Source organism: Gordionus sp. m RMFG-2023, chromosome 2, assembly GCF_954871325.1.
Source record: "Gordionus sp. m RMFG-2023 chromosome 2, tfGorSpeb1-WG-v2, whole genome shotgun sequence".
NCBI classification, from domain to species: Eukaryota; Metazoa; Nematomorpha; class Gordioida; order Chordodea; family Parachordodidae; genus Gordionus; species Gordionus sp. m RMFG-2023.
In genome coordinates, this window is record NC_088776.1 from 35,005,505 (window position 1) to 35,031,875 (window position 26,371).

Consider the following 26,371-nt stretch of genomic DNA (forward strand, 5'->3'; position numbering starts at 1 on the left):
TTTCATAATCTGCAAAAATCATTATAAATGATAAAAATAATTTGAGAAATGAGTCAGCTGGTGAAAAATAAAATAACTCCGCCAGAGAAAATCTTAACGTTTTCTTTTTCATATATCTCATTTAAAATATAAGATATTTAAATGATAATTTTATAATATAGTAGTATATATTTATAATTTTAAAAATTCAAAAAATAAAAATTTCTTAAAAAATTACAAATTTACTCTGGTGGGGTCTCACAAACCCCAATCAGCACAAAATGCTTATATCTTAAAAACTACTCGACCAAAATATATGAAATTTGGAATATAGATTCTAAGATATATTTGATGAAGCTACTGAAGAATCCAGATCATAATATTTAACCGTTTTTTGTAATATCATTTCTAGCATGCCTGGGGTTCCATAGACCTCACTAGAGTATTAAAGGGTTAAATCAAATATGTATATTTATATATACACTATTGAATTAAAAATACATATTTAAAAACAAATAAGGATAAATTAAAAATTTAATTTAAAAAAATATATATATAATTTATGAAGAAAAACATAAAAAAGAATTAAAAGAAAAAAATAAAAAGAGTACATATCACACTAGAGAAGAGTAATTCTTAAAAAATTGGAATGGCGGAAATCTGCTGACGAAGGTAAAATCCTTCACTGTGAGATCTGTTTCATTTTTTTCCTATAATTTTAATGAAATTGAGAGCCTCACTTCCAAACATGCCTAGTATTGGTAACGATTTGTATAAACATAGTGTTGGTGAGGGCGTTTTTTTAGGATTTCTGCCTTTTCGAAGGCAGAAAATGAGAGGTTGAACTTTGCTACAAAATCGACACAGGTATAGTTCCAAGCAACGGGCGACCCTTAGTCCAAGGAATGAGGGATATGCCATTGGGGTGTATGGCGTTTTCGCATGAGAAGCCCACTGGTGTGAGGGTGGATGGAATATTAACTCTTCTTAAGGGCAGCTAGGAGAATGTTGTTGATAGTTTTATGACGAGGTTGTCGTCCATGGGATTAAGCTTTCAATTCAATGGGCTGGCCATTGTCATTGCAATTGAAGGGAACTACAGTATCACAGCCAAGACGAAGGGCTATCGAAATACGTAGCTGTTCGCCAGTCATGAGGAGGCCAAGATTGGAAATGGGGATGGCTCCCAACCATTCATAGCCTGAGTTTGCATATAATACTAAGTTAGTGGAATTGTCCTCAAGGGCCTATTCGAAATTAGGTATTCAACGGAACAGGCAAGAGGAGCATCACAATATTTTTGAATGCTGGAGGCAGGCAGAATGGAAGGGCAATTGCTATCCAAAAAGGTGAGGCCTGGGAAAGGTCAGGATCTAAAGGAGTGGATTCATTGTTAGTAATAGATTGAACAGCCAGAAGCGATGAGATAAAGGCTGAGAGAGAAAACTGTATCGGGGATCGGATACCAATACCACCAGACTTGCTGGGGAGGGTGGCCTGAAGCCAAGATGAATTGGGAAATTTTAAGTTTGATATATTTTCAAGGTAGCCCTTGATTTGGGTTTTATGGGAAATTAGCACATCGCTGCTTTAAAGATCGAAGAGGATCTCAGGGCGTAGAGGATTTTAGGTCTATTGAAATAGTTTTTTTATTAAAAAAAGAATTGATGGGCGATTAGATAATTAAATAATGTGTTTAATTTAGATAAATTGTTAAAGAATTTGTTTAAAAAAGTTGGCCTTTTCACCCTCTATCGGTAATCCAAGATGTGTCATCTCTCTGTTTATGACGTGATATGTCGTGTCTAAAAGAATGGATGTAGGATTTAGGAGGCAAATCTCACATTTAGGGAGATTGAGTGACAGTCCTATAATATGTGAGAGATTCTCGATGATGGGAGGGATGGAAGAATTGTGGATTGTGGACGAGACAAAAAAAGGGCAGTGCCTAAGGGGTCTCCCTGTTAAATTCCTTCTTGAGATTTGATTATGTTGTTATTGTATTTTAGAAATGTAGGGCTTGAATAACTGTGGAGAATGTATGAAGAGTATTCAAGATATTAGCTGCAAAACAAAGGAACGAAGTGTTGATGTTTTATTGTATTAAAGGCATTATTGAATCAAAATTATCTTATAATTAATGTTTATTTTAATAGGTTAATAAAGTATAAGTAAAATAGTAAAATAAGCAACAACCAAATTTTATTAAAAAGCGATAATACCAATTTTTATTATTTATATTACTCACCCCAAATCTCACGCTCGCTTATGATCTAATATATATCATATCTCGTAACACGGAGATGCCTATCCATCTTAATTTTAAAAAAAACACATTCTACCCGGATTCTAAACCCGAATTAAAGCTAAAAATAATCTCAATATTGTGGCTGATCCATAGATGCCACTCGAAAAAAAACGATTTTATTTGTATTATAATATAACTATATGTTTTAATATCTCTCCAAGAAATAGAAGTGCAGAAAACCATTCTGTTCAACTTCACCAAACAGATATTTTAACATTAGCCATTTAAATGAGATAACTAAATTAGTTGAACATGGACATGAGGGACTTTAACACCCAATATCACGGCTACCACGACACATTATTATTCAGACATTTCATCACATGACACTAGATAGCGTGATCCTAAATAACAACGACTTATCATGCATAATTTATAATGAAATTTTGAAAATGAATTATTTTTATTTAAATACAATAAAATTTATTTCTTAAAATTTATTTTTCTAAAAAAACTAAAATTTTGAGAGAGTTAGGGTAAAATTTTGGACATAATTCGATTTTAAAAAACAATCCCGATCCGGATCGGGCCTAAATATAATATAATTTTTTACAAAACCTTGGCCTTGGTACATTTAAGAACTTTTAAAGGCTAATAATGTCACGCGCGTTATATTAAAAAAATTTCGAGTTTTTCAACAAATAAATCATAAAGTTCGTGTAATAAAATAAAATGTATTATTTGATTAATATAATTTGATTATATATTTATTTACAGACAAAGCGGATATATCTGAATAATTAGTTAAAAGTGTAAATTTTATATTACTACCATATAATAATTAAATAAAAATGTTTAACATATATTTATTAACGTTTAATTAGTAATTTAATTAATAACTTATTACGAAAGTAAATATGTATATTTCATGTAAGGTTTATATTCATATTGTATAATCTACCCCTTCATAATATTATTAAGATCAGCGGTTAATCTGAGAAGTCATTTTAACCCCTTTAACATATTTAGGCTTATCAAAGTCTATGTTATCTCGTTAGACGGGAATCAGATGTTTCTTCACTCTTTAATGGTTCATCTAGCTCTTCTATTCCATCATCCTCTTGTTGGCTTGTGAATTGGAAAACATTACTATCGATTTCTTTATCATTAGAACATTTAGGTGATATACCGTTGAATTTTCCATTTAGTGATATATGCGACGTGTCATCTTCAACGTGACTTATTCCATTTGATCTAGGTTCTCCATTGTATAGGCTTGATTCGTGAGAATCATAATTAGAATCCACGTTTTGCATGGTTAGAATGTCTTCGTCCTTTTCTTTGACACCATTCTGCATTTCCAGGCAATTTTGTTCATTAAATTCTTCCGGATCTAGCAAACTCTCTGATTTATCTAATATCATTGGTGTTGTCCTGAAGAACCTTTGGATCAACTCTTTTTGTTTCGGATAAAGTTTATATAGTTCTTCTTGAGAACTCATTTCAAATTCCTCCTCCTCATAGCCTTTTTTTTAATAAGAAATAAAAATGTTTAAATAAATACTGCTATCAAAAAAGAGTGCCAAAAATAAACAAATTTGTATAAACTTTTTTAAAATATCTCTTAGTGAATCTAGCAAACATTAATTAGAAAAATAAATTATTAAATTTTATTTTAAATAAAACTTGGTGAGATAGTAATAGTAGCCAGGCAATAACTTGTCTTATCCTCAACCTCACATGCGAACCAAATATTTGCTGGAATATAAACCTGGTAATTTGCTAGGGGGTCTCTGGTAGCCATCTTATTACCCAATTTTTTCAATACAAATTCACCCTCGATTGAAAGCATGTAAATCTGTGCATATATAAAATTTATACATCATTCATTTTCTTATGGAATATCTTTCATAATAGAAGGCTACAATGGGTAGAGTTTTAACCCAAATGCACATCGTTTCAAAGTTTTTTAACCGGTTTGCCCATCCGCTTATGGTTTCGTCAAATAATTTTGGCCCACTAAATGTTCGAAAATAATTTATATGTTTGTTTGGCTCTTTATTCATTTTATTTTGATTAAGTTTATAAAATATGTAAAATTATGAAATAGAAAATAATATTTAATAAATATAAGTGTACCTTTTCTGCTCATTTCACGCTAAAAATATATAGAATTTACCCGCCCGCCTACCCGTGCTTACCCACAACCCATGGTTTAAAGGTATACTAAATTCCCGCCTATTGTAAACCTCTAATACAGAATGCTATTTATACCTAGGATTCAAAATTTTATAAATAATTTTTTTAAAGCCTAGCAGCCATCATACTTTAAGGAAAAATCTAGTAAATGAAACTGAAATAAATTTGAATGAGAAAAATAAATAAATAATTTACATTTAAAGTGGATCCGGAATGATACATCCATAGAGATTCAGAATTTTTTAGTCGATGCCAAGGCGAATAATCCCGCCCTGACAAGAGGTAATATAATCCGGCGCAAAAATTTCTAATTTTTTTTTCATAATTTATTAATTATATTTTTTTAAAAAAGTGTTATTATTGTAAAATAAAAAATATTTGTAAAATTCTATGAAATTAGATCATGTCTTGGAAGAAATAAATTCCATGAAGGAATAAATTCTAAAAAGTTTTTAAATTTTGGGATTCACAATTTAAATTTAATCAAATTTAATATAGACTAATTGGAGTCAAAATCTGAGCTATAATTGCATATAATATGCTTGAGGTGCTCGAATTAGGTACATATTATTTTTATAATAGTCAAGTACAGCGTTAACCTAAAGAACGGGAATCAGAACCCTTAGAACTGAGTTTATAAAAAGTGTCACCTGGTATACCTGAATTCCTTTAGAATTTCCAAGGAATCAACTAATTTAAATGCATATTGTTCAAATTTGTGGAAAATGTTTTAGCTGTTAACACGTTAATTTCTGATCACCCAAGAAGAAAACATTAATCTTCTTATTTTTTTTCATAAATCTAAAAAAAATTAGTTTTCATTGTTCTTATTATATGCCATATTGGGATATGGAATCCCTGGGGATTCGGAATCTCTCGATTTTAAATTCTTTACCGAGGGCGATTTAAAAAAATTTAAATCCGATTTAACCGGAAATGTTTTCAAGCATTTGTAGATTATTTACCCTATAAATTTCAGCCAATTTCCGCTATAGACATTTTAGTATTTTGTAATTTATATTAAAAATTTATATAAAAATAAATATAATTTAAGAGTAGTTCTAAAGTTCATGGGAAAATTGTTTTAAATTTAGAGTTTGAGTACTCTATACATGCTGAAATACAATTCCTGTCAAATCAGATTTTTAAAATTTTAAAATCGCCCTTAGTAAATGATTTAAAATCGATTCCGAATTCCCATGGATTCCATATCGTAATACAACATATATATATATATTTTAATTTAGATATATTTTGGAATTTTATAATTAAGACAATTATTTAAATAAATATAAAAGGTTGAATATGATCATTTTTTAAAAAATGAATAAAAGGTTTACTTAGTGTTTAATAATATGTTGCCCAGGCGGTAACTAAGGAGGAGGGATTTTATGGACAGCTCGCCCCATTAAATTTATTTGTACCCTCCCTAATTTGCGTTTAAAAGTGAATTGTAATTTTTTTAAAAAGTATAAATAAAAATAAATTATAATATCCAATTCAGTCATTTATTACAATTTTACTAGGATATATATTACATAGATAACATCTAATTCATATACTAAGCTATTTATTCACAATTCTAGTCTAGTTATAGCACATTTGATGAAATATGCAATTTTTAAAAAAAAGTGCATCCCCTAACTGTTCTTCCGAGCAAAAATTTCTAGTCGCTATTCTGTTTTCTGCCAAATAGATTAAATATAATGTTTAAATGAGATCCTCATCCTTTATATGCCTTTCAAAAATAAAGTTGTTTTGAAAATAAATATTTTTCTTATTATTTAAGAATACGATTTTAATTAGTGATATTCGCTTCTTCTCCTTATATATAGTCTGCCTCATCTCAGTAGTAATTTCTTTGTTTGGCAATATATAATTATAGTTTTTCACATCATCTTAAATTATATCTATTATATAGAGAAAAAAATTTATAATTCTGAAAGCGCTTTTAAAATTAATAAACATTTCATTTCAATAAATATATGCAATTCATTAATTTTTTATTTTATCTAAATTATAATTGATCAGCCATTTTATATATTTTTTAAGCACTTTCCTTATTCTTCTGAGCAAATTTATTTATAAAAAGCATAAAATTTATATTTTACAATGATATTTAGAAAAGTGACCCCGGCTATAGTGTAGCTTCATAGATCATGGGGCCCCTGCAGTTTATGTTTACAAACCATACTATTTGATTATCAAAATAATGTTTTCTAATAGCTACATTTTAATGCCTTAAAGAACTGTATATTAATATCATACATTATTAATGAAAACAATAAAATGATATGATAAATTAAACCTTTTTTCGTTCGATGGAGGATAATCTACGTATAATTTGGATCTGAATATTTCTTTTGAATACCCATTTTCTTTTGGGTGCTTTTTCAGGTTTAGGCTTTCTATAATCTTTTCAACGTGCATTCTATATATAATTTCCACGATATTTATTTAGTTTAGTACAAATAAAACGATAAATATATATATTTTATATTAAGTCATATTATCGGTATCGATTTTTATAACAGATTTAAAATTTGGCTAAAATAAAAATTATTAAACTAAAAACTCCACAAAGTGACTAAATAAGGACAGTTCATTTATGAACACATTGTTTAAGTAAATCTTCCTTAAATTAATAGAAGATTTTAATTGCTATCATTTATTTCTGAGAGATGAATTAGGTATACTTATTATAGACAAAATCAGGGGCGGACTAGGAGAGAAAAGAGACCGTGAGCAAATATTTGAGGAACCCCACAATAGATTTACTTAGTTTATTTCCGATTAAAACTTTCAATCTCTTTTTATAACTTATACATTTTTATATTTCGGTTTTTTATTTTGTCTAGTTTTATATTTTTTTTTACATATCATACATAAATATTAATATAAATATAATATAAAAAAAATATATTAATTTAATATACCCTCTCATTTGTCAGCTTAATAATTTTCTTATTCATAATAAATTTATATAAATAACTGCCATCATTAAAAAGGATTTAGATAATCCTAGCTAATATTGACCCCCACTATATTTTTAATTATTTTTGTCGTTCACAACTCAGTAAGAGATAATATAAGCAGATATTCTTATACTTTATATATGCTAATATATGCAAGTGTATTCATATTATATAGACATAGCATCTCGTATAAATAAATCAAGCATTACTTGCACTTTGTCATGCTTTTGGTTAGCGATTCTTCATTACAACTTTCTTTTATATAACCTTGAATTTCTTTATGATCACTCTCTTCTTCTGGTATGTTATTACTATGAAAATGTCTTGCATATTTTTCCTCATTTTAACATTTAAATTGTCATACCGAAAATTAAATTGGTAATTAATTCTTTTAAGATATTCTTTTCAAAGACTTTTCACTTAAAACTTCTTTGTTAATTTCATTAAACGTCTAAGATGGAATTGGGCATCTGTTATAAGATGTTGATTTTTTTAAAAATCTTTAGATAAAACCTGTTACTAGCTGATCAATATTATCAAGCAGTAGATTTTAGGAACATAATTTGAGCTTTAATCTAGACCTTACTTTTTTTACACTACCTCTACCAGGCAGTATTTCCTTTTCAATACAAATATCTTCAGGCATCATCAAATTATCCAAATTTTGATAATAAACTATATTTGTAGCTTTCATTGTGCACTGAAAGAAAGTCTGTGAAACTCTGATCCCAGAACATATTTTCATTCCAGGCTCTTAGGATGTCTAATTTTTTGTTTATAAGTATCCTAATAGATTCCAATTTTTTTAGAAAATTTGAGTCATTAATAATGTTTTAAATTTAGTTATTTTATTTAATAAAGCTTCTGATTCGAAAGTCGTTTTATTAAATTAATTGCTGCTATATATGAAAGTATGGCGCTAATAGTGGTTGTTCTCCTGTTTATTAAACATCCAGAAAACCATCTTTACGGTCTATCATCTCGTTTCTCCAATATTTTGAAACCTTTAAGTTTTTTTAAAATTAGTTTTAGTATACTTTTCTTCGTCCATATTTTCATTCTTTTTTAAGATACATTTTAAATAGCAAGTTTGCTAAGTAACGAAAAAAGATTCATCACCTCAAGTTCATTATATTTGACACAAAAGAACTGAGAATATGGCTATAACATCAATCCAAATTTACATATTAGTATCTTGTAACATTCGTATAATTTGTGCTATCTCTTCATTTTGACCATGCTCTAAAGTTAAAAGATTTAAGTGTTTTTATCCAGAGTATTGAAAGGTTAAATATATTGTTTATCTACTTAATAATTTTCAGATTTTTAATAGTTATGCAAATAAAAAAATTTAATAAAAAAAATCTCTAAAGATTAAATTCATTTTTGAAATTTATTTTTATTTCCGATTTATGTTACAAGGATAACGTTTACAACTTTTATGTAAAATAAAATTTATTGTTTTTGTAAGACTTCAATATAGATAGCAGCTCTCTAATATTTTTAAGATTAATAAGAGTAAATTAATTATATACCAATTTTTTATTTGGAAATTATTTATGCTTTCTAAAAATTTTATATTCAATTTTTAGTTGGCATGTAAATTTTAGGAAATTTAACCTACGTTTCCTGACCGATACATGTTCATAGTTTTCAATATCAAAGCTCAACCCATGGTTTTTATCGAAGAGGCAATTTTTCAAACTTTCTACCATGTGTCCTCTTCTGTATTTATAAAATAAATTATGAAATAATATAGAAGTATATATAAAAAGGTTAAAATAATTTCTGAAGAGGCCTATTTTAAAAAAAAATTGGTTCGCGCTGATTCGGGCCTAATTTTTTTGAAAAAAGTTGGGCCGGGTCGGGTTTAAATTTGATATATCTTTAAATTTTTGCAAGAAACAAGGCCGCCAATAAACTCAATTAGGTTCAGTGTAAAATTGTAAACTGTATTGAAAAAAAAATTAATTTCCATATTTAAATAAATTCGGGCCAGGTCGAGTGGACAAATAATTTTGGCAGGGCGTTTCAGAGCAAATAAAATAAATCTTTCGGGAACGGTCAAGTGGGATATGCAAATCACTTACTAAATAAATAAAATATCTTAACCCATAACTATGACCAAACTATAATTTAGAACCAGAATCATAAATTATACCCATAATATTTATAGAAACCATCCAGAATCCTTTTCCAAAATTTTTAGGAACCGAAATATATATTTTCAAAATTTTGAGGGATTCATGCGTGAGGGTTTATTTAGTGTTTAAATATTTTTCGAATTTCAGAGTTTGAAGCGGGAACCTTCGGAACATGGTCAAATAAAGAACTCGTACCAGAATATTTTATTTAAATCTCAAGGAATTGAAACAAGAACTAGAACACTGCCATTTACAAGTATATTCAGAATCAGAATCTTTTAGCCTGGGTTATCTGGATCTAATCTTAACCTAGTCTTTATATAAGACAATAAGTAAAGGTGTATAAAAAGTAATATATAATATATATTATATTTTGTTGCAATGTTTGACCTTCTTTTCCAAGTAAGAAAGAGTAGTGGGAGAGAGTAAATAAAAGAAGAAAATAAAAAATAAATGTAATAAAAAACAAATATTTACTTTATTCATTTTATTATTGTTATTAAGATATTTATTATAATATTACAAGTGTATTAATAAAAATATCTATCCAGGAAAAAAAATTATGGATTACAAACTCGACCGAACTGAGGGAAAAAATAATTTCTCAATAAAATGTTTTTACAAAATATTTTTTTATTTCAAAAAAGGGTTACTATTATGGACAATTTATTTTTTACATTTATTTTATAATAATATCCAATTAAAATATATCAATAAATTAGAGATCTGTAAAGCTAGGCCTGCGGTCGAGTCGGTAAAAATCTAATTGGCAAAGCAATTCCTACATAAATAATTAACAGGAACTGAGTCAGACAATTCATATATAAAAAATCGAGTTGGGCCACAGATCTCTGATTCTTCATAAACTCTCAATGGGCCAGTCCAGGCATTAAAATTTTAATATATATTTTTTTTTAAATTTCAACTATAATATTTTTATTAATACTATTCAAAATATATTACAATATGGGTATTATTTTATGAGCTATCTAACTAAAATATTAAATCCATAAATTAAACAATAAATTTACAAAAAATTAAACAAGTATTTATTATATTATCCAAGTAAATATTAATATATGTATCAAAACACAATTGATTTATAAAACGGCTGTTAAAGAAATAAATAACAATAGACTAGAATAAAAATCATAATGGACATTGGGAAAAATTAAATATAGATATAAAAAAAATGTGAGGGTCGGAATATCAGTATAAAAACATTTAACGGGTTAGACTGAGCTTTCAGTAAAACTTTAACTGGCCCACATGGTTTTAGTAAAATTTTAACAGGTCAGGAAATTAGATTATTGGACTCGGATAAGCCAACAAACATTTAAATGATGGGACATGCTAGGCAACTGCAAAAAAAATTATGAGCCGAAATGGCCAGGGCCTTGCAGATCTCTACAATGAAAATGTCATCTTAAAAATGCTTTCTCAACTTTAATCAAATATATCTACTATGAAATAAAGGGTTACTATTACCTACTTATCTTTTTAATATTGAAATTATGCAGTATTTATTTAGGTCTTATTCAAAATCAGTGGCGTTGCTAACCTTTTTAACGTAAATTTGCTTAAAATGTTTATTTGTTGGTGGGGGTGATGGGGGGGGGGGGGATTAAATTTGTTTCGACTAATCAAAATTGTATGTATTTAAAAAAATAAAGGTATCAACCTAAATATTAATACTTTATTTTATTACAATTAATATTTTAATACATTTCAAATAAAATAAATTATCATAATCTCATAGTTTCCTCACAATAATGTCCTCATCACTAATCGAAGCCATTGACTCAGTCATTTTTTGATTTATATTGCGTAAATGCATGGCTTTATTAACAGAGAAAAAATGGAACAGAAAATTTAGGTGTGCTTATGGAAAAAATTTGAAAGCATGCCAAAAAAATAATAATGTGATGGACTTGGCTCATTCCCCCCCCCACCAATTCCATTCTAAATTGTGGTTAGTCTCTACCCAAATTTTAAATCTTTGTTGCTTAATTTCAAATATAATCATTTTAAAAAAATTAAAACATAAATTCAATGTTATTAAAGTAGCTCGCTACATATTTTAATATGATAGCATTTCTTTTTTTAAAAAAGTAGCTTTAACTTATCTAATATATATAATCGCCGTAATCAAGAAATGAACGTTTTTGTATAATCTTAATGTTAATTTTTATTTTTTCTATCCTTTCCTAACATCTTAATGTTAAATAAATCGAAGGAGACTATATACCTCTAAAGTTAAATTATTATTATTTTTTATTTTTTTTATACATCAACGAGATTCGAACCACTGACTTAACGTTCGATAGGCAAACGTTCTTTCCAGTCAGCCTCCCTTCTATATTTAATTTTGTAATACAATTCTAACTATATTATGATAAAGTAATTTAAATATATCAATATTTATTTTTTTTATTGGAAGCTCCAGGCTTGGGAAAACAATTTTAAAATTATTATCGGTTGGCCAGGTTTTTGAAAAATTATTTAAAATTATATTGGGTTTGGCTGGGCTTGGAAAATATTTTTATAAATTATATTGGGCCACGCTTGGGGAAAATTTTTCAAATTATTATCAGCTTGGACGCTAGGGAATTTTTTTATTATTAACTATGGATCAAACATTGACCTAAAACAAATAAACCCCATAAAATCTGATTTTGATTGTATTTTTAAATTCATAATGATTATATTTTATTCCAGTTCTCAACTACCAAAATTATTATGATCTTTGGTTGGGGTTGGGAAATTTTTTCAAAATTATTATGGCCTTGGACCTGGCTTGGGAATTTTTTAATATAAGCATAGATGATCAGTATTATTTTAGCAAATAATATTGATATGGGTATCAAGTAAAAGCTTTAAATAATTTTGACTCAAAACATAGCATTTAAACTTAGTTTGGCCTGAAGGTGGGAGGGGGATATAAAGAATAAAATTGGATATTATTTTAAAATAATAGGTAACAACTATCATAAGAGAGAAAAATTCTCATTCCCCGTCATTTTTGACGGGCTCAGCAATGCTGACTAACGTGAGCTCTGGTACTCTTAGTTATATATTTTTTATTTTGCCATTCAAGAAATATGGGTCATCACATTTTCTCCCTTATTCGATGATAGATGAATCAGAAATTAAGAATATCTTATGTGGTGTGATTCACAAATTTACCTCCTTTTCGCCTAAATTTTAATATTTTTATAAAAAAAGTATATTTAGTACCATATACACAAATTAATTACCCCTCAACCCCGTCATTCTTGAGGGGGTTATTAACTAGTATTATTATAATAATACTAAATAAAAAAATAAAACAGATAAATTAAATATACTTGTGTGTGTAGGGGGTAAATTTTTATTAAAAAATAATATTTATGTCCCCACCCCTTAGTTACACGCCTGTGCTTCCTCTCTCCTAAATTTATATACAGTATAGCACTAAAAAGAAGAATTTGAAAGAATAATTAGTAAAAGTTTGTAACTTTTTAAAATATTCAAAATTTTGAGAAAAAAATAAGTCAAACAAAACCCATAATTATTTTTATAAAAATATAATATAGTCAAAGGCCAACCTACAATAAAATTTATATAGAAACCCCAGCCTAATAGCCCCAACCTCTATAGGAAAATCTTGGATACGACTATGCTCGCTTCAACAAATATAGTGGTTACAATCATAAGAAACAATTTATATACTTTTTTAAATCTTTGAATTACAATTTTTTTTAAGCGTAAAAGTAGTGAAAGGTATTTTGTGAAACTAGTTGCTACTAGAACGCTATTTTTTTTTTGAAAATTAGCGGCGGCACTTTTGAAAGTAGTGCTTAACAACATATAAATTAACGTATAAATTATAAATATTTTATCTAACAACAATTGCTAGATATAATAATTAAAGCCCCACCCCTTATTATAAAGGTGCCTTGGGAAATTATGGCTTTTAAACGAACTGGTAATAGAAGCTCTATCCTGCAGAATCTAAGATTTTTTGCAATAAATTTACAAACAAGCGAAAACATTTAAATGAGTCTATATATTCCGATTATAAAGTATTAAAGCCATATATATATATATCATTTACTTTTGTAGGATGTATAGCAAACACCTTTTTGAAAATATAGACTTGGAATATTATATCGTATGAATTAGAAGCAGGGTGAATATATTTATATTTTTATGTTTGATTTTTCTGAAGAATCTTAGATTTCCCTGCCTTTTTTTCCTTTTTATACTGCCGGTAGCCAATTAATAATATAATTATGTTAAGGATCACGCAAAAACACATATTTTTCCATATTTTAAGTTTTATTATGTTGATTTATATCCAAGAAATGTTTGGAACTTTAATTGTAAAAAAAGTTAAAGCTATTATTTAAAAGTGGGTGATTATTCATGCATCGATATATATAAATTTTTTCTTCCGCCTTTTAAATTATGATAAAATTTGTAAAATTTCTAAAATTTAAAATTTTTTAGAGTGGAAGCGATAAATGTCTTCTGAGACACTTTGGATTTACCTGATTTTTTATCTTTTTTGCATTGTCGATAGCTCAATAGAAACATGATTAGATTGATTATAAGATAAAACCACATTTCTTTGTTAGTTTATTTGAGTAGTACTGTTAGATTATACGTAAAATGTAAATTTATCTAAATCACTTAACATTAAATAAATATTTCAAATAATCGAATTAAGAGTTTATAATCCTATTATATTAATATTTTTCATAAAACAAATTTTTTTATATTTAAAACGAGAAAGTTTCAATGATTTAAAATTGTATAAGGCGTGTTCAACTTTTTTTTTGTCAACTAGGGATGAGGACGCTTTAAGATAATCTTGAAAAGGGAATTAAGTTAGTCATTCATTATTATTTTTATACACCCTATTTATTATATAAAAGTTATTATAATCAAATCAAATGATATAGAAACAAAACTTAGAAAAGGTAAAAAAAGAACATGATAAATTTAAAATAGAAAAGAAATGATAAGAAAAGAAAAGAAAAAAAAAGAAAAGAAAAGAAAAAAGAAAAGAAAAGAAAAGAAAAGAAAAGAGAAAAGAAAAGAAAGAAATTTAATATTTTAGATAAAGTTTAGATTCCTAGACAATTTGTCAAATTGTAAAAAAATTATAATTTACTTTCTTTGATAACAAAATAAAACTTTTTACCATAATTATATCCATAACACTTGGCTATATGATTCATTTTAATAATTTCATTTAAAAGAAATATGAATGAACCTTTTGCAAAATGCAATCAATGATTCATATTGAGTTGTGCATATTATATTGACAGTAATATTTAGATTTGAACTTTTGTGAGTAGAAAATCAAGATATATTCTTATTTAATAAATATATATAATCTCTTCTCTATCCAAATAACTTATCGTTTTAATTTGATTTTTGGAGGACAGGGAGTTTATAATATATAAGGGGAACTGGGTACGATATGCTAGCAGGCTGCTTGTTAAGCATTTTCCAGGCTGTTGGGTTTTTTTTTAACCTCATATTTAAATAATTTTTAATCGTTTATAAAATGCGCTAGTTTCTAATAGCAGGAGTAAATTATTCAATAAAAGCTGCAACGATTGATCAAGGTAAGAAGCAAGTCTTTCCCATAATTGCTGATTTTCAACTGAGCTAGTCAGTATTTTAAAATGTTTCACCTGACCTGAGTTGATAAAACCCTTAACTTCCCTCAAATTCACTCTAGCATAATGTCAAAATCCTTGAGTCATAGTTATTCTTTTTGTAAAGCATTTGTAAATTAAGGTTACGCTTTAAAAAAAACCTTTGAAAATATAATATAACCTTACATATAATATTTTTAAAAAAAATTGTGCAATTTTAAAATGATAACTTTAATGTGGGTCAGGTTTAACTTATTCATAATTTTTTCAGGTTAAAACAATATATTATTGTTTCATTGTCAATTTTTTTTTGTAATATTATATAAGGGTGGACGACTATGTATAACATTTAAAAGTTGTCATCATTCCATTTGTTCTCAACAATTATTAATGTTTATGATTCATAAAAAATTAAATTTCCTAATTTCTATTGAAAATATTATTATCTTATGGTTTTATTTTAATCTTTCCTTTCTTGTCTTTACTACCTATTCATCCCTGACAAAATGTTTCTTCCAGCGCCTAAATAATAAAAATAATAATTTTTTAACACCCCATCTGAATTCACATTGGATGTGATGCAACACGATTTAACAGCTAGACTAGCTAGTAAAACTAGTAGAATTTATTAAATATTTTAATAGAACTATTTTTATTTATTGATATTAATAATTCATAAATTATCTTCATAATTGGAATTTAAAGATAAAATCAATAATAAATAAAAATTGATCTTCTCAAAGGATTTCATCAACTTGATCACCTGTTAAATAGCATCGCCCACTGTGAATTCAGAATAATTGACATTATAGTAATTAGTGAAGCCATTACCCTATTTTCCAAATAACAATTAGATGTTATCTATATTATAATAATATCTGTATGAACGTCAAGTCATCATTGATTCTATCTAATTATTATTAAAAATATGTAAAGTAAATTATATTTATTTAAACTAAAAGTATCGCCTCTTTTAAAAATATCAAAAAATAATGCTGTTTAAAAATAACATTATCGATACCTTGAACTAACCTTTACAACTGGCAAATATCGTCGCAAAAATTTAAAAGATCATAAAAATACTTTAAAAGAAAAAACAATAAATATTATTATTATAATTAGATGATAGAAAACCATTTAACATTTATATGTTTAAAAAAAATAAATTTTTTTTAAAATATTAAATTTTTATTTAAATAATATGATTTTGAGTTTAACTTCAATTTAATTTTTTATATATATGCTGTATATTGAACGTGAGGGAAAATATATAACAGGACCAATAAACAAATGAATTAAACTTTGCCAGATATAAATGTGTTAGGAGGGACAAAGACGTGTTCAACATTAAATTCAATCTAATGACTCCAAAAATTTTTTAATTCTTGCTTGAGCATACATAAATAAAAAAAATAACTTTTAACTCCTAACTGATAATAGATAGAGGCTGTCTGTCAGATATAGATATATTTATATCTAAATCGCGCTGCTGGACATTTTTCTATTTATAAAAATTAACTTAAAATCGAATTGAATTGTCTTTATAATCAGTTTTGTTAATTAGTCTTCTTCCTATTACGACTAACAGTTTCGGTCGTGTAATTCTACCAAAACCTCAAGCGATCAAATTATTCAATTAGACGACTAAACGACCAATTTAGTCATCGAAAACAATTAGTTTCGTCGACTAAAAACTACAAATATTGGCTAGTTCGTACCATTATCCAATGGCGTATCCAGTCCCCTTCAAATGAATAAAATAAGAATTATATTATAATCAATTATTAGATATAGTAATATGTTAACAATTTTTTAAAATAATTCTTTGATTGAAATTTTTCAGGAATAAGGGCTTTGAATTTTGAAAAAAGTGAAATACCAAGATCTAAAATTTTTTTAACCATGCCAAAGACCTGCAAAAATCAGACCTAAAACCCTTCAATAAAATATATAGCGACTCAAAACCTTCCTGAATATGCTAATGCCAGTGGCCCATGAGCATAGTTAAGAGGGGCTTGAAAACGTTTTTCTTTCTTCAAAAATTTCCCTTTTTTTGTAAATATTATAAAAATTATTCTCCTACACCCTCTATTCCTTTCTTAAAAAATTAATGTTGACATCAATGCGTTTTTCCCGTCAATGTGCTTTTAATTTTAAAAATCTAATTTTTTCTAATGTGAATTTCAGACAATTTTGTCCTTAATTTTGGGTCATTTATAATATAAAAATATATGGAAAAACGAATTTAAATTCTATTAAGTTTAAAAGTTCATAAAAAAATTCTTAAATAAAAGTAGGTTTTCTAAACATATTGGAATACATTTCAGCTAAAATCAGATTTTTAAATTTAAAAAAATGCGCTCAAAAAAATGATTTAAATTTTAAAAATAACACATTTGCTGAAAAACACATAGAAGATAACATATACAAAACAATATGTTATTATAAACAATAATTTAAAGGTATAAAAACTATAAGTTAATAATTTTTTTAAAATAATAATTAATTTAAAAGGAAAAAAAGTATATTAATAAAAATAAAAATTTTTTTAAAATATAACTCAACCGAAGGCCTCCAACAAGTGGTCTAAAATGGTATCGCGTCATTACAGAGAAACCATTACAGAGAAAACAATTATAGAGAAACTTTTACAGAGAAAACAATTATAGAGAATGTCAATTATAGAGAATTATTTTAGAGAGAATAATTTTATAGAGAATGTATTTTACAGAGAAATTTTTATAGAGAAAACAATTATAGAATGTCGTTTATAGAGAATGATTTTATAGAGAAAGATTTTACAGAGAATGATTTTATAGAGAAAGATTTTACAGAGAATGATTTTATAGAGAATGAATTTACAGGAATGATTTTATAGAGAATGATTTTACAAAGAATGATTTTACAAAGAATGATTTTATAGAGAATGATTTTACAAAGAATGATTTTATAGAGAATGATTTTACAGAGAATGATTTTATAGAGAATGTATTTTATAGAGAATGTATTTTTATAAATAATTATTTTATAAAGAATGTATTTTATAGAGAATTATATAAAGAATTTTATTTAAAGAATATGATTATTTTATAAAAAATGTTATATCTATATAATATATAACATTTTTATGTAATTATTACTTAGGCTCTACATAATCATAGGGGAAAAAATTACAATATTTGACATATATTAAATATTAGAATTAGTGATCTGCATCGGGCCTAATTTTTCAAGCCCGACCCGAATTTTTTTCAAAAAGTTTTGCCGGCCCGGACGAACCCAATCAAAAATTTACAATTTTTATCAACATGCGATAAATGGTATGCAGACGGCACATTTAAGACATGTCCTCCTCTCTTCCAGCAAATATACATAATTCACGGAATGAAGCATAATACCAGTATACCCGCTATTTATGTTCTAATGGCATCACGTCGCCAGCAAGATTACGTTTGTTTTCAATCAAATAAAAAATTTCCAAATTTTTTTAAATCCGAAATCCATCATGATCGATTTTAAATTCGCAGCGTTTTCTGCTTTTAAACAGTCGTTTCCACTGACTGCAATGCGTGGGTATCTGTTTCATATGTCACAATGCATATGGCTCACGGTTCAAAAAAATCCGCCAATTTGCAATGCATATAAAACACAAACAAATTTTGCTATGTATATAAAAATGTTAATGTCACTGGCATATGTACCAGTTGAGGATGTAATTCATGGGTTCGAGGAATTATGTGCCTCTGAATTCTATCAAGAAAATATGGATATTCTGTCCCCCTTGATAGAATACTTTGAAGAGAGGTGGATTGGGAAAATGGTAGAGATGGAAGGTTGCCAATATTTAGCATTTCTCTATGGAATTGCTATGAATCGACACTATCTCATGAACCGAATACAAATAATTCAGTAGAGGGCTGTCATCAAAGTTTTTCGTCTCATATAATTTCCCATCATCCAACAATTTGGAAATTTATAAAGAGTTAGTAATTATATTATATTATAAATTTTAACATTTTAATTTTTAGCTCTTAAAAACGAAGATAGCCTCAATTGTTACAAATTGGAACAATATTCTTTAGGATTATTGGCTCCACTGTCAAAGAAAGAATATCGCGAAAGATCCAAAAGGATTTTTCTAATTGTTGAAGATTTATATTCAAGAACCATGCTGGATTATTTATGGGCTTTATCCCACAATTTAAATTTAAATGTTTAATTTGATCATATAATTGTATTTTTTATATTGGTATATTATTTATACTATGTTTAGTTGGATATTTTATGAATAAAAATTTATTTGATATTTCGAAATGAATATTGCTAAGTTCTTATTTAATAGATTATCTAGGTTTATCTTATAAAAACTTCATATACAAATGGTATTAATCATATTCTTTAAGTTACATCCAAAGTAACTTTTAACACAACTTTTTATATTTTATTTAATTACCAAAAATCAATTTCGTAAAATTTCTTACAAATCATGTCAAAATTTGGTTCAGCGTTTCATGACAAATATAACTTTTAACTAAAGAATGGGTTATCCATCTATAATTTAAAATTTTTAGGGAAAATAATAATATAAGTAAGAACTAAAATAAATTTTGCTGAAGATAAAAAAAAGCTTATAAATGAAAAAAATTAAGTAGTTACTATTAACTAGCTACACTTTTTCAAAAAATATCTATAACTAGTTGCACTTACAAAATCGAGTATCTGGCTACATTTTTTAGAAAGTAACTAGTTACTTAATTTATGTATATCTTAATAAATATAATGATTGTAAAAATTCAAAAACTACCCAATTATTCGCTTATATAAGGTAATTCTAATATTTAATATTATGTCAAATAATATAATTTATTTTCTATATGACTATGTTAAGCCTAAGTAATAATTTCCCAAAAATGTTATATATTATATAGATAAATCATTTTCTATAAAATAGACATATTTTATAAAATTCTTTATAAAATAATTCTTTATAAAATACATTCTTTATAAAATAATTTCATTATAAAATAATTCTCTATAAAATACATTCTCTGTAAAATCAATCTCTTTAAAATCATTCTCTGTGAAATCATTCTCTATAAAATCATTCTCTGTAAAATCATTCTCTATAAAATCATTCTCTGTAAAATCATTCTCTGTAAAATTATTCTCTATAAAATTATTCTCTATAAACGACATTCTCTATAATTGTTTTCTCTATAAGTGCGTTCTCTATTTTTGTTTTCTCTATAAAAGTTTCTCTGTAAAATACATTCTCTGTAATGGTTTCTCTGTAATGACGTGGAACCGTCTAAAAGCTCTCCAATTAAACTTATGAACATAAAAGTCATTCAAAAATACTCCCCTCTCTTTAAGAAATCTTGGCTATGCCTAGACTATTGCCAGTATTGAAAAAATAATAATTAACCCAAATAAATTTGAAGAAAAAAATATTGGCTTACATTGAGTCATGGATTTATATTTAAAAAAATATATATCTTCTAATTTTTAAATCGTTAAGAAATAAGAAAAAAGAATGTCCTATTAATCTTTTCCCATATTTCATATATTTACTTTAAAAAACATTGTTAACGAAAATTAACTTCTGGAATACAAGAAATTAAATTATAAATTTCATTTCCATCCAAAATTCCCTTAAAACTTTGATATATAATTTTTTTGATCTTATTATATAACATATTTTCTCATAATAAATATCAAAATATATTATACTAAGAATAAGATGAAGATGCCATTTATAGACATTTTTTTCTAGACAATAATAAACTTATGATATACTTAAACACATTTTCTAAAATCCCTATTGAGTTTATAACGGGAATCAAATTCATATCTTTGGGAATAGAAAACATTTTGGGATTTACGCCACTGTTATGATTCTATTTTAATGAAAAGAAGGAATATTCTAAATAAACATTTTTAATGACTAGGGGAAAACACTATAGCTATCAACTATAAAGAAATTTTGTAAATTCCTTCTTTCTCTTTTAATTAATTTTTTTCACAAAAATAAAATTAATTTTTTAAAATGTCTTCTAATTTATTCCTTATCACATTAAATTCTCATGTTTCATATTTTCTTAACTTTAAAAAAAAGAAGGTATTTTTTAGATAATTTTTACAGTTATTACGTGCTAAATAATTGTGTATATACACTACAAAAAATTTTAATAGATATAGAAAGAAAAAAAATTTCAAAGATGTTAATAGAATGGAAAAAAAATTAAAAGATTACGATGAAAATTATAATGAAATCCTCATCTTAAAATATTACAGAGACTTGCAGATGTCAATTTTTCCGGTCCGATCCCAATTTAACCCTCCTTTCAACCCGGTATAGTTTAGATATAAAAAAATCAGGTCGGATTTATAAATTTATAATTTTAGACCCACACCTGATTTCTGTAGTCCCGGTTTGGATTTCAAAAATAGTACCATTTTAAGACTCATTCCGGGCAGAGCGCAGGTCTGACTAATATCACTAATCGTGAGCGTGTGAATTTTTATAAAAGTATGTGTCTTAAAAAATATAAGGCTAACAAAAGAAATTCGGTTTATTAAGTTCCATGTTAAACAATTTAGAAAAGTAAGGATTTCATTCAGAATTTACCTTTTCCCTTTTTAAAAATAAAAAAGATAATATAAGATTTTTCAATAGTTTTGTCGCATAATATCTATTTTTATTAAATCGATTTATATAAATATTGAGGAGCTTAGCTGATGGTGCGCTTTTATATACAGTTTCCTGAAAATTTGAATTATATTAGTAATTATTTTAAATTGTTTACCCTCATACTTATTTTTTAAAAAGAATTGTTCATAATAATCCTATCTAACATCATTTATATGGATGGTTATTCTTTCAGCACCCTTAATTCCAGTCCTCTGCTGTCATTCACCTTGTCCTCCGTTAGGTTTAAACTCATTAAGTCTCCGGCAATCATATCCTTCCATCTTCTATTATGTATTACTTCGAACTTCTAGTCTTGATTATTTTATTCATTTGAGAATGAGAGGGGGGGGGGGCACTAGGGTAGGAGTATCAACTTTTATTTGATAATGATATTTTATAATATTGCAGGATTTTAAAATAATTTTGGCCTGATTTTTAGGAAAATTAAAATACGACAGCAGGAATGTTATATGATCCTTTGTAATTTTTTCCCAGCTATTGATATTATTTTAAATATATTTTAAAAATTTGTCTTAGCTCGGATTTTATATTTATAAAAAGTTGAGGATGGCCCGGTTTGTAATTTATCTTTAAGTCCGACCAGGTTTCTTAACCGCTTTGGGACGGATATAAAGTCTCTGATTTAATTTATACAAATATTTTAATATATTAGATTTTATTGAAATATTATTTTTAGTGTTTTTGTTTAACTAAAAATTAGGAAAATAAATAGTTCAAATTCATTTTAAAAAGTGGAGAAAGTTCAAAGGTTCTTATTTCCTTTTCAAAAACCCTAGTAAATCATATTTATTATATTAGTTGTAAAGGTTCACAGATAACAAACGAAATTATTAATGGCACATGTGTTAAATAATTATTATAAGATTATAAAACCACCATAAGTTGATAATTTAAGGGTATCTCTCCTCCTTATAAAATTGGCTTTTACATGTGTATTACATATTATATAAATATAAATGTTAACATTTATGAACAACTTTAATGTATAATTAAAATAACCGATTAAATGTTTAATTACCTTACTGTTATTGCTATAATAAGAATCGGGCTAATATACAAAGAATTTATTCTTCAGAATTTTTACTGACAAAAAAAATCAAGGATACTTTTGAAAATTTACATTTAAAACAAAGGTAATAATGTATGAAAAATAACATTCATTTTTAATTTATTTGTTTTATTATAAAATAATCAAAATAAAATTTAAAAAATATTATTTTCCCAAATCATATTACAATAATTTATTTAGTAATATTATAACTAAATGGAAACATTTAATATTTTTTTTTGTCATTTCAAATGTAGCCTTAGTTAGCCCAAAGGAAATTACTATGCTAAAGTAATATTATTTTTAAGTTTTTTTAAAAAAAATATAATTATTTATTTACAAATAAATTAACACTTTAATATTAAAATTTTATTGTCATAATAATTTTTTTTAAGATATTATAATTTATTAATTTCTAGTCGATGACTAATTAATTAAGATATAATTAATAAGAAATTATTTTTCCTCTATATGAAGAAGACTTTAAAAGTAAGTTTTAATAATTAATTAAATCTTGAGAATTGGGGCGAAAAATTTTTATTTTTGATAAAAAAACTAATTTGGACAAATATACCTATATCTATCTACCTTGTTAGGGTTTTAAAAAAATATAATTTTTAACACGTTCCCAAGATACATTCTCAATAAGTTATATTCCGAATAATAGCCTATTTCCCCTCGAAAATGTTACTGGGAAATATAATTTTAAGTAATAAAAAATAACTTCCCATATACTTTCCACTAGTGTTGTTAAACTGCCCGATTTGGATCGATTTTAAAAAACGGCTCGAATAAGATTTTAATCAAAATAATATTATGTAGGCCTTAAGATTTTTCTCATAGGGGGCAGAAAGGTTTGATTCTCTAATACTATTTTGAATAAAGTCATAATCGGGGTAAAAATCGACCTAATCCTGGCCGTCCACAACACTACTTTCCACCCTCACCTCCCCAAAAATTTTATACAATATATCATTATAAACAATAATTTTAAAAAAGAATAAGTAAAAGTTAATAATTTTAAAATAATGACTATAATTAAAATTTTCAAAAAAAAGCATTTTTATAAAAAAAGTGACAAAATTTTTTTTTATAAAATTGTAACATAGTCAAAGCCCACAATAAGTCGACCTAAAGACCTCCAATAAAATTTATTGGTCCCCCATTAAAAAAAATCCTGGCCTACGCCTGATACCACCCTAAAAATTTTATTTTGTATGTACGAATAAAATCATAATATTATTTCTATTTTTTATAAGAAAACTAAATTTTTTCGAATTTTAGTACACAACAAAAGGTATTGATTCAAATCATAATTAAAGTTACATAATTAAAAAAATACTATTTTTTAAAATGAATTAATAAAAAATATTTCAAGAATAAAGTTTCCCTAATTGCATTTTCTTGAGATATGCGATTTTTGTAACCATTGTGCCTTAAGAAAATAGACTCTCACAAAGTGTAGAAGAGCCCTAATTAGATAATAAAAAAAAATTTGTCCATTTTATCCAAAACAGAATATAGTTATTCATAAAACTTCGACTACTCTAGGTAGTGGGTTGGGCAAATACAAATCTATTGTTAAAAAATGTATTTTAAATATAAATTCTAAATACGTATAAAATGTTTTCAATCATAGTATTTAAATTCAAATGCTTTGGCAAAAACTTTTTCCACAAATTTGAATAATACTTTTGCAAATCAATTTACCTAGCACACTATCAATTTTTTACTGAAATAATATTTTTAAATTAACCATTTTCTAAATTTATCAAATATCTACAGTAATATGTAAGCATTATAAATAAAATATTAATTGTTGCAGTAGTACCATATCACATAAATTATAATAATTGCAAATATTATCAATATCACCATTTTACAGAGCATATAATAAATTTGTGGAGGATCCGCAACATATTATTTTATTTTTAGATGAGCTGATATTACATTTATCTTTCTTTGATTATTAATGATATCTTGGAAAAATATCCATCAAAAATTTCACATTAGAGGATATTAATATTGTCACAGAATCCCTGCAAAAATATCTTATAAACATCGCTAACTCAGTTCATAAAATCAAATATTTAAATAAATAAATATGTTTAAATTTTATAATTCAATTTATTAAATTTAAAAAAAGTATTTGTATTCGTTTGAAAATTGTAAATCATAATAAATACCAAATACTTTTTATATTTTAGCATTTAAAATACAAATAATAAATATTTTCTAAAATATTCAACTAAATACAAATATAAAAAATGTATTAGTAAATTAAATACAAGTATTCACTTGACTGCCCAACCCTGTCTAGGTTATTAAAATTAGATTTAAATCCTGGTTTCCCTTCCATTCTTTAGGATATTTCCTTTTAGTTCTGATTGCATAATCCTATAAGTTATAAATATTTTGTTTTGATGGTTTTCGGAAATTTTAAACAAGAAGTCACTATAAATAAATCTATATTGGAAGTACCAAAAAAATAAAATATTTGATTGGAGTCTTAATTTAAACATTTTTTAATTATGAATATTTGCAATAAATCCAAAATTAAAGGATAATTTAAATATATAAAAATTTATAATAATTCGTATGAATAATTAAGTTTACTATTCTCATTTTTTTTATTATTCAATTCAAATTCATATTTTAAACCCAAATATTCGTATTCTTTGATTTCGATTCAATTATCGAATTATATTTGATAGCCCACCCCCACACACATTGTCATCGTTTGCTCTTATTGTTCTAAAAGTTATTCTTTTATGATATACAGTTCTCGTAAAATAGTTTTGCTCAAAATAGAAAACATTTTATACGATCGGGAATTAAAATTTCAGCAAACCTATTTCGGTAAATAGTCTGCATAAAAAAATTATCTTAGGCGACATGCACATCTATTTATTATTAAATATTACCCTTACCCTCATTCATATATGGGTTTATTTTACTGAAATCAAGTAGATGAGTTAAATTTTCTTTTCTTTGAACCATTTTAAGAATTGCGAAATTTGCCTTATACTTTTGGAACAAAATCTTAGTAGGAATGCCCATGTCTAATATGTATACTATAACGCCTAGACCGCGAAAACACAAAATTCTATTATGTAAACCAAATATAAATTCAGTATGAGGCTATTTACCGACACTATATGTAAACGTAGTACAATTCTAAAATATACTTGTCCTTCCTCAGATATGACATCCCTCCCTCCATCCTCCCCACTCATTTTAATATCAATATATATAATGTTTACCTTATAAATATTCTTTTGTAGAAGTCGGGTATTATATTTCCAATCCAATATTATATATTTAAAATTTTATCAGATCACAAGATAAAGTTTTTTTTTTAATTTTCTTTATTAACAATAGGACATCATCTATCAAATTTCGAAAAAGGATTGTC

The 26,371-nt window shown here is 26.1% G+C and overlaps 1 protein-coding gene across 2 annotated transcripts; it reads right to left on the reverse strand.

The window, feature by feature from the left end:
• Positions 1 to 2,749: 2,749 nt before the first annotated feature.
• LOC135923917 (uncharacterized) lies at positions 2,750 to 26,371 on the reverse strand. Of its 2 annotated transcripts, none has more exons than XM_065458925.1 (6): positions 26,220 to 26,371; positions 9,022 to 9,126; positions 6,735 to 6,857; positions 4,622 to 4,733; positions 3,914 to 4,085; positions 2,750 to 3,752 (listed from the first exon to the last, which is right to left on the reverse strand). In XM_065458925.1, the coding sequence occupies exons 2-6, from the start codon at positions 9,114 to 9,116 to the stop codon at positions 3,274 to 3,276; spliced, it is 981 nt and encodes a 326-aa protein (XP_065314997.1). In that variant the 5' UTR covers positions 9,117 to 9,126; positions 26,220 to 26,371; the 3' UTR covers positions 2,750 to 3,273. The 2 variants fall into 2 exon arrangements, with proteins under 2 accessions (XP_065314997.1, XP_065314998.1); XM_065458926.1 differs by lacking the exon at positions 26,220 to 26,371 and adding an exon at positions 22,927 to 22,951.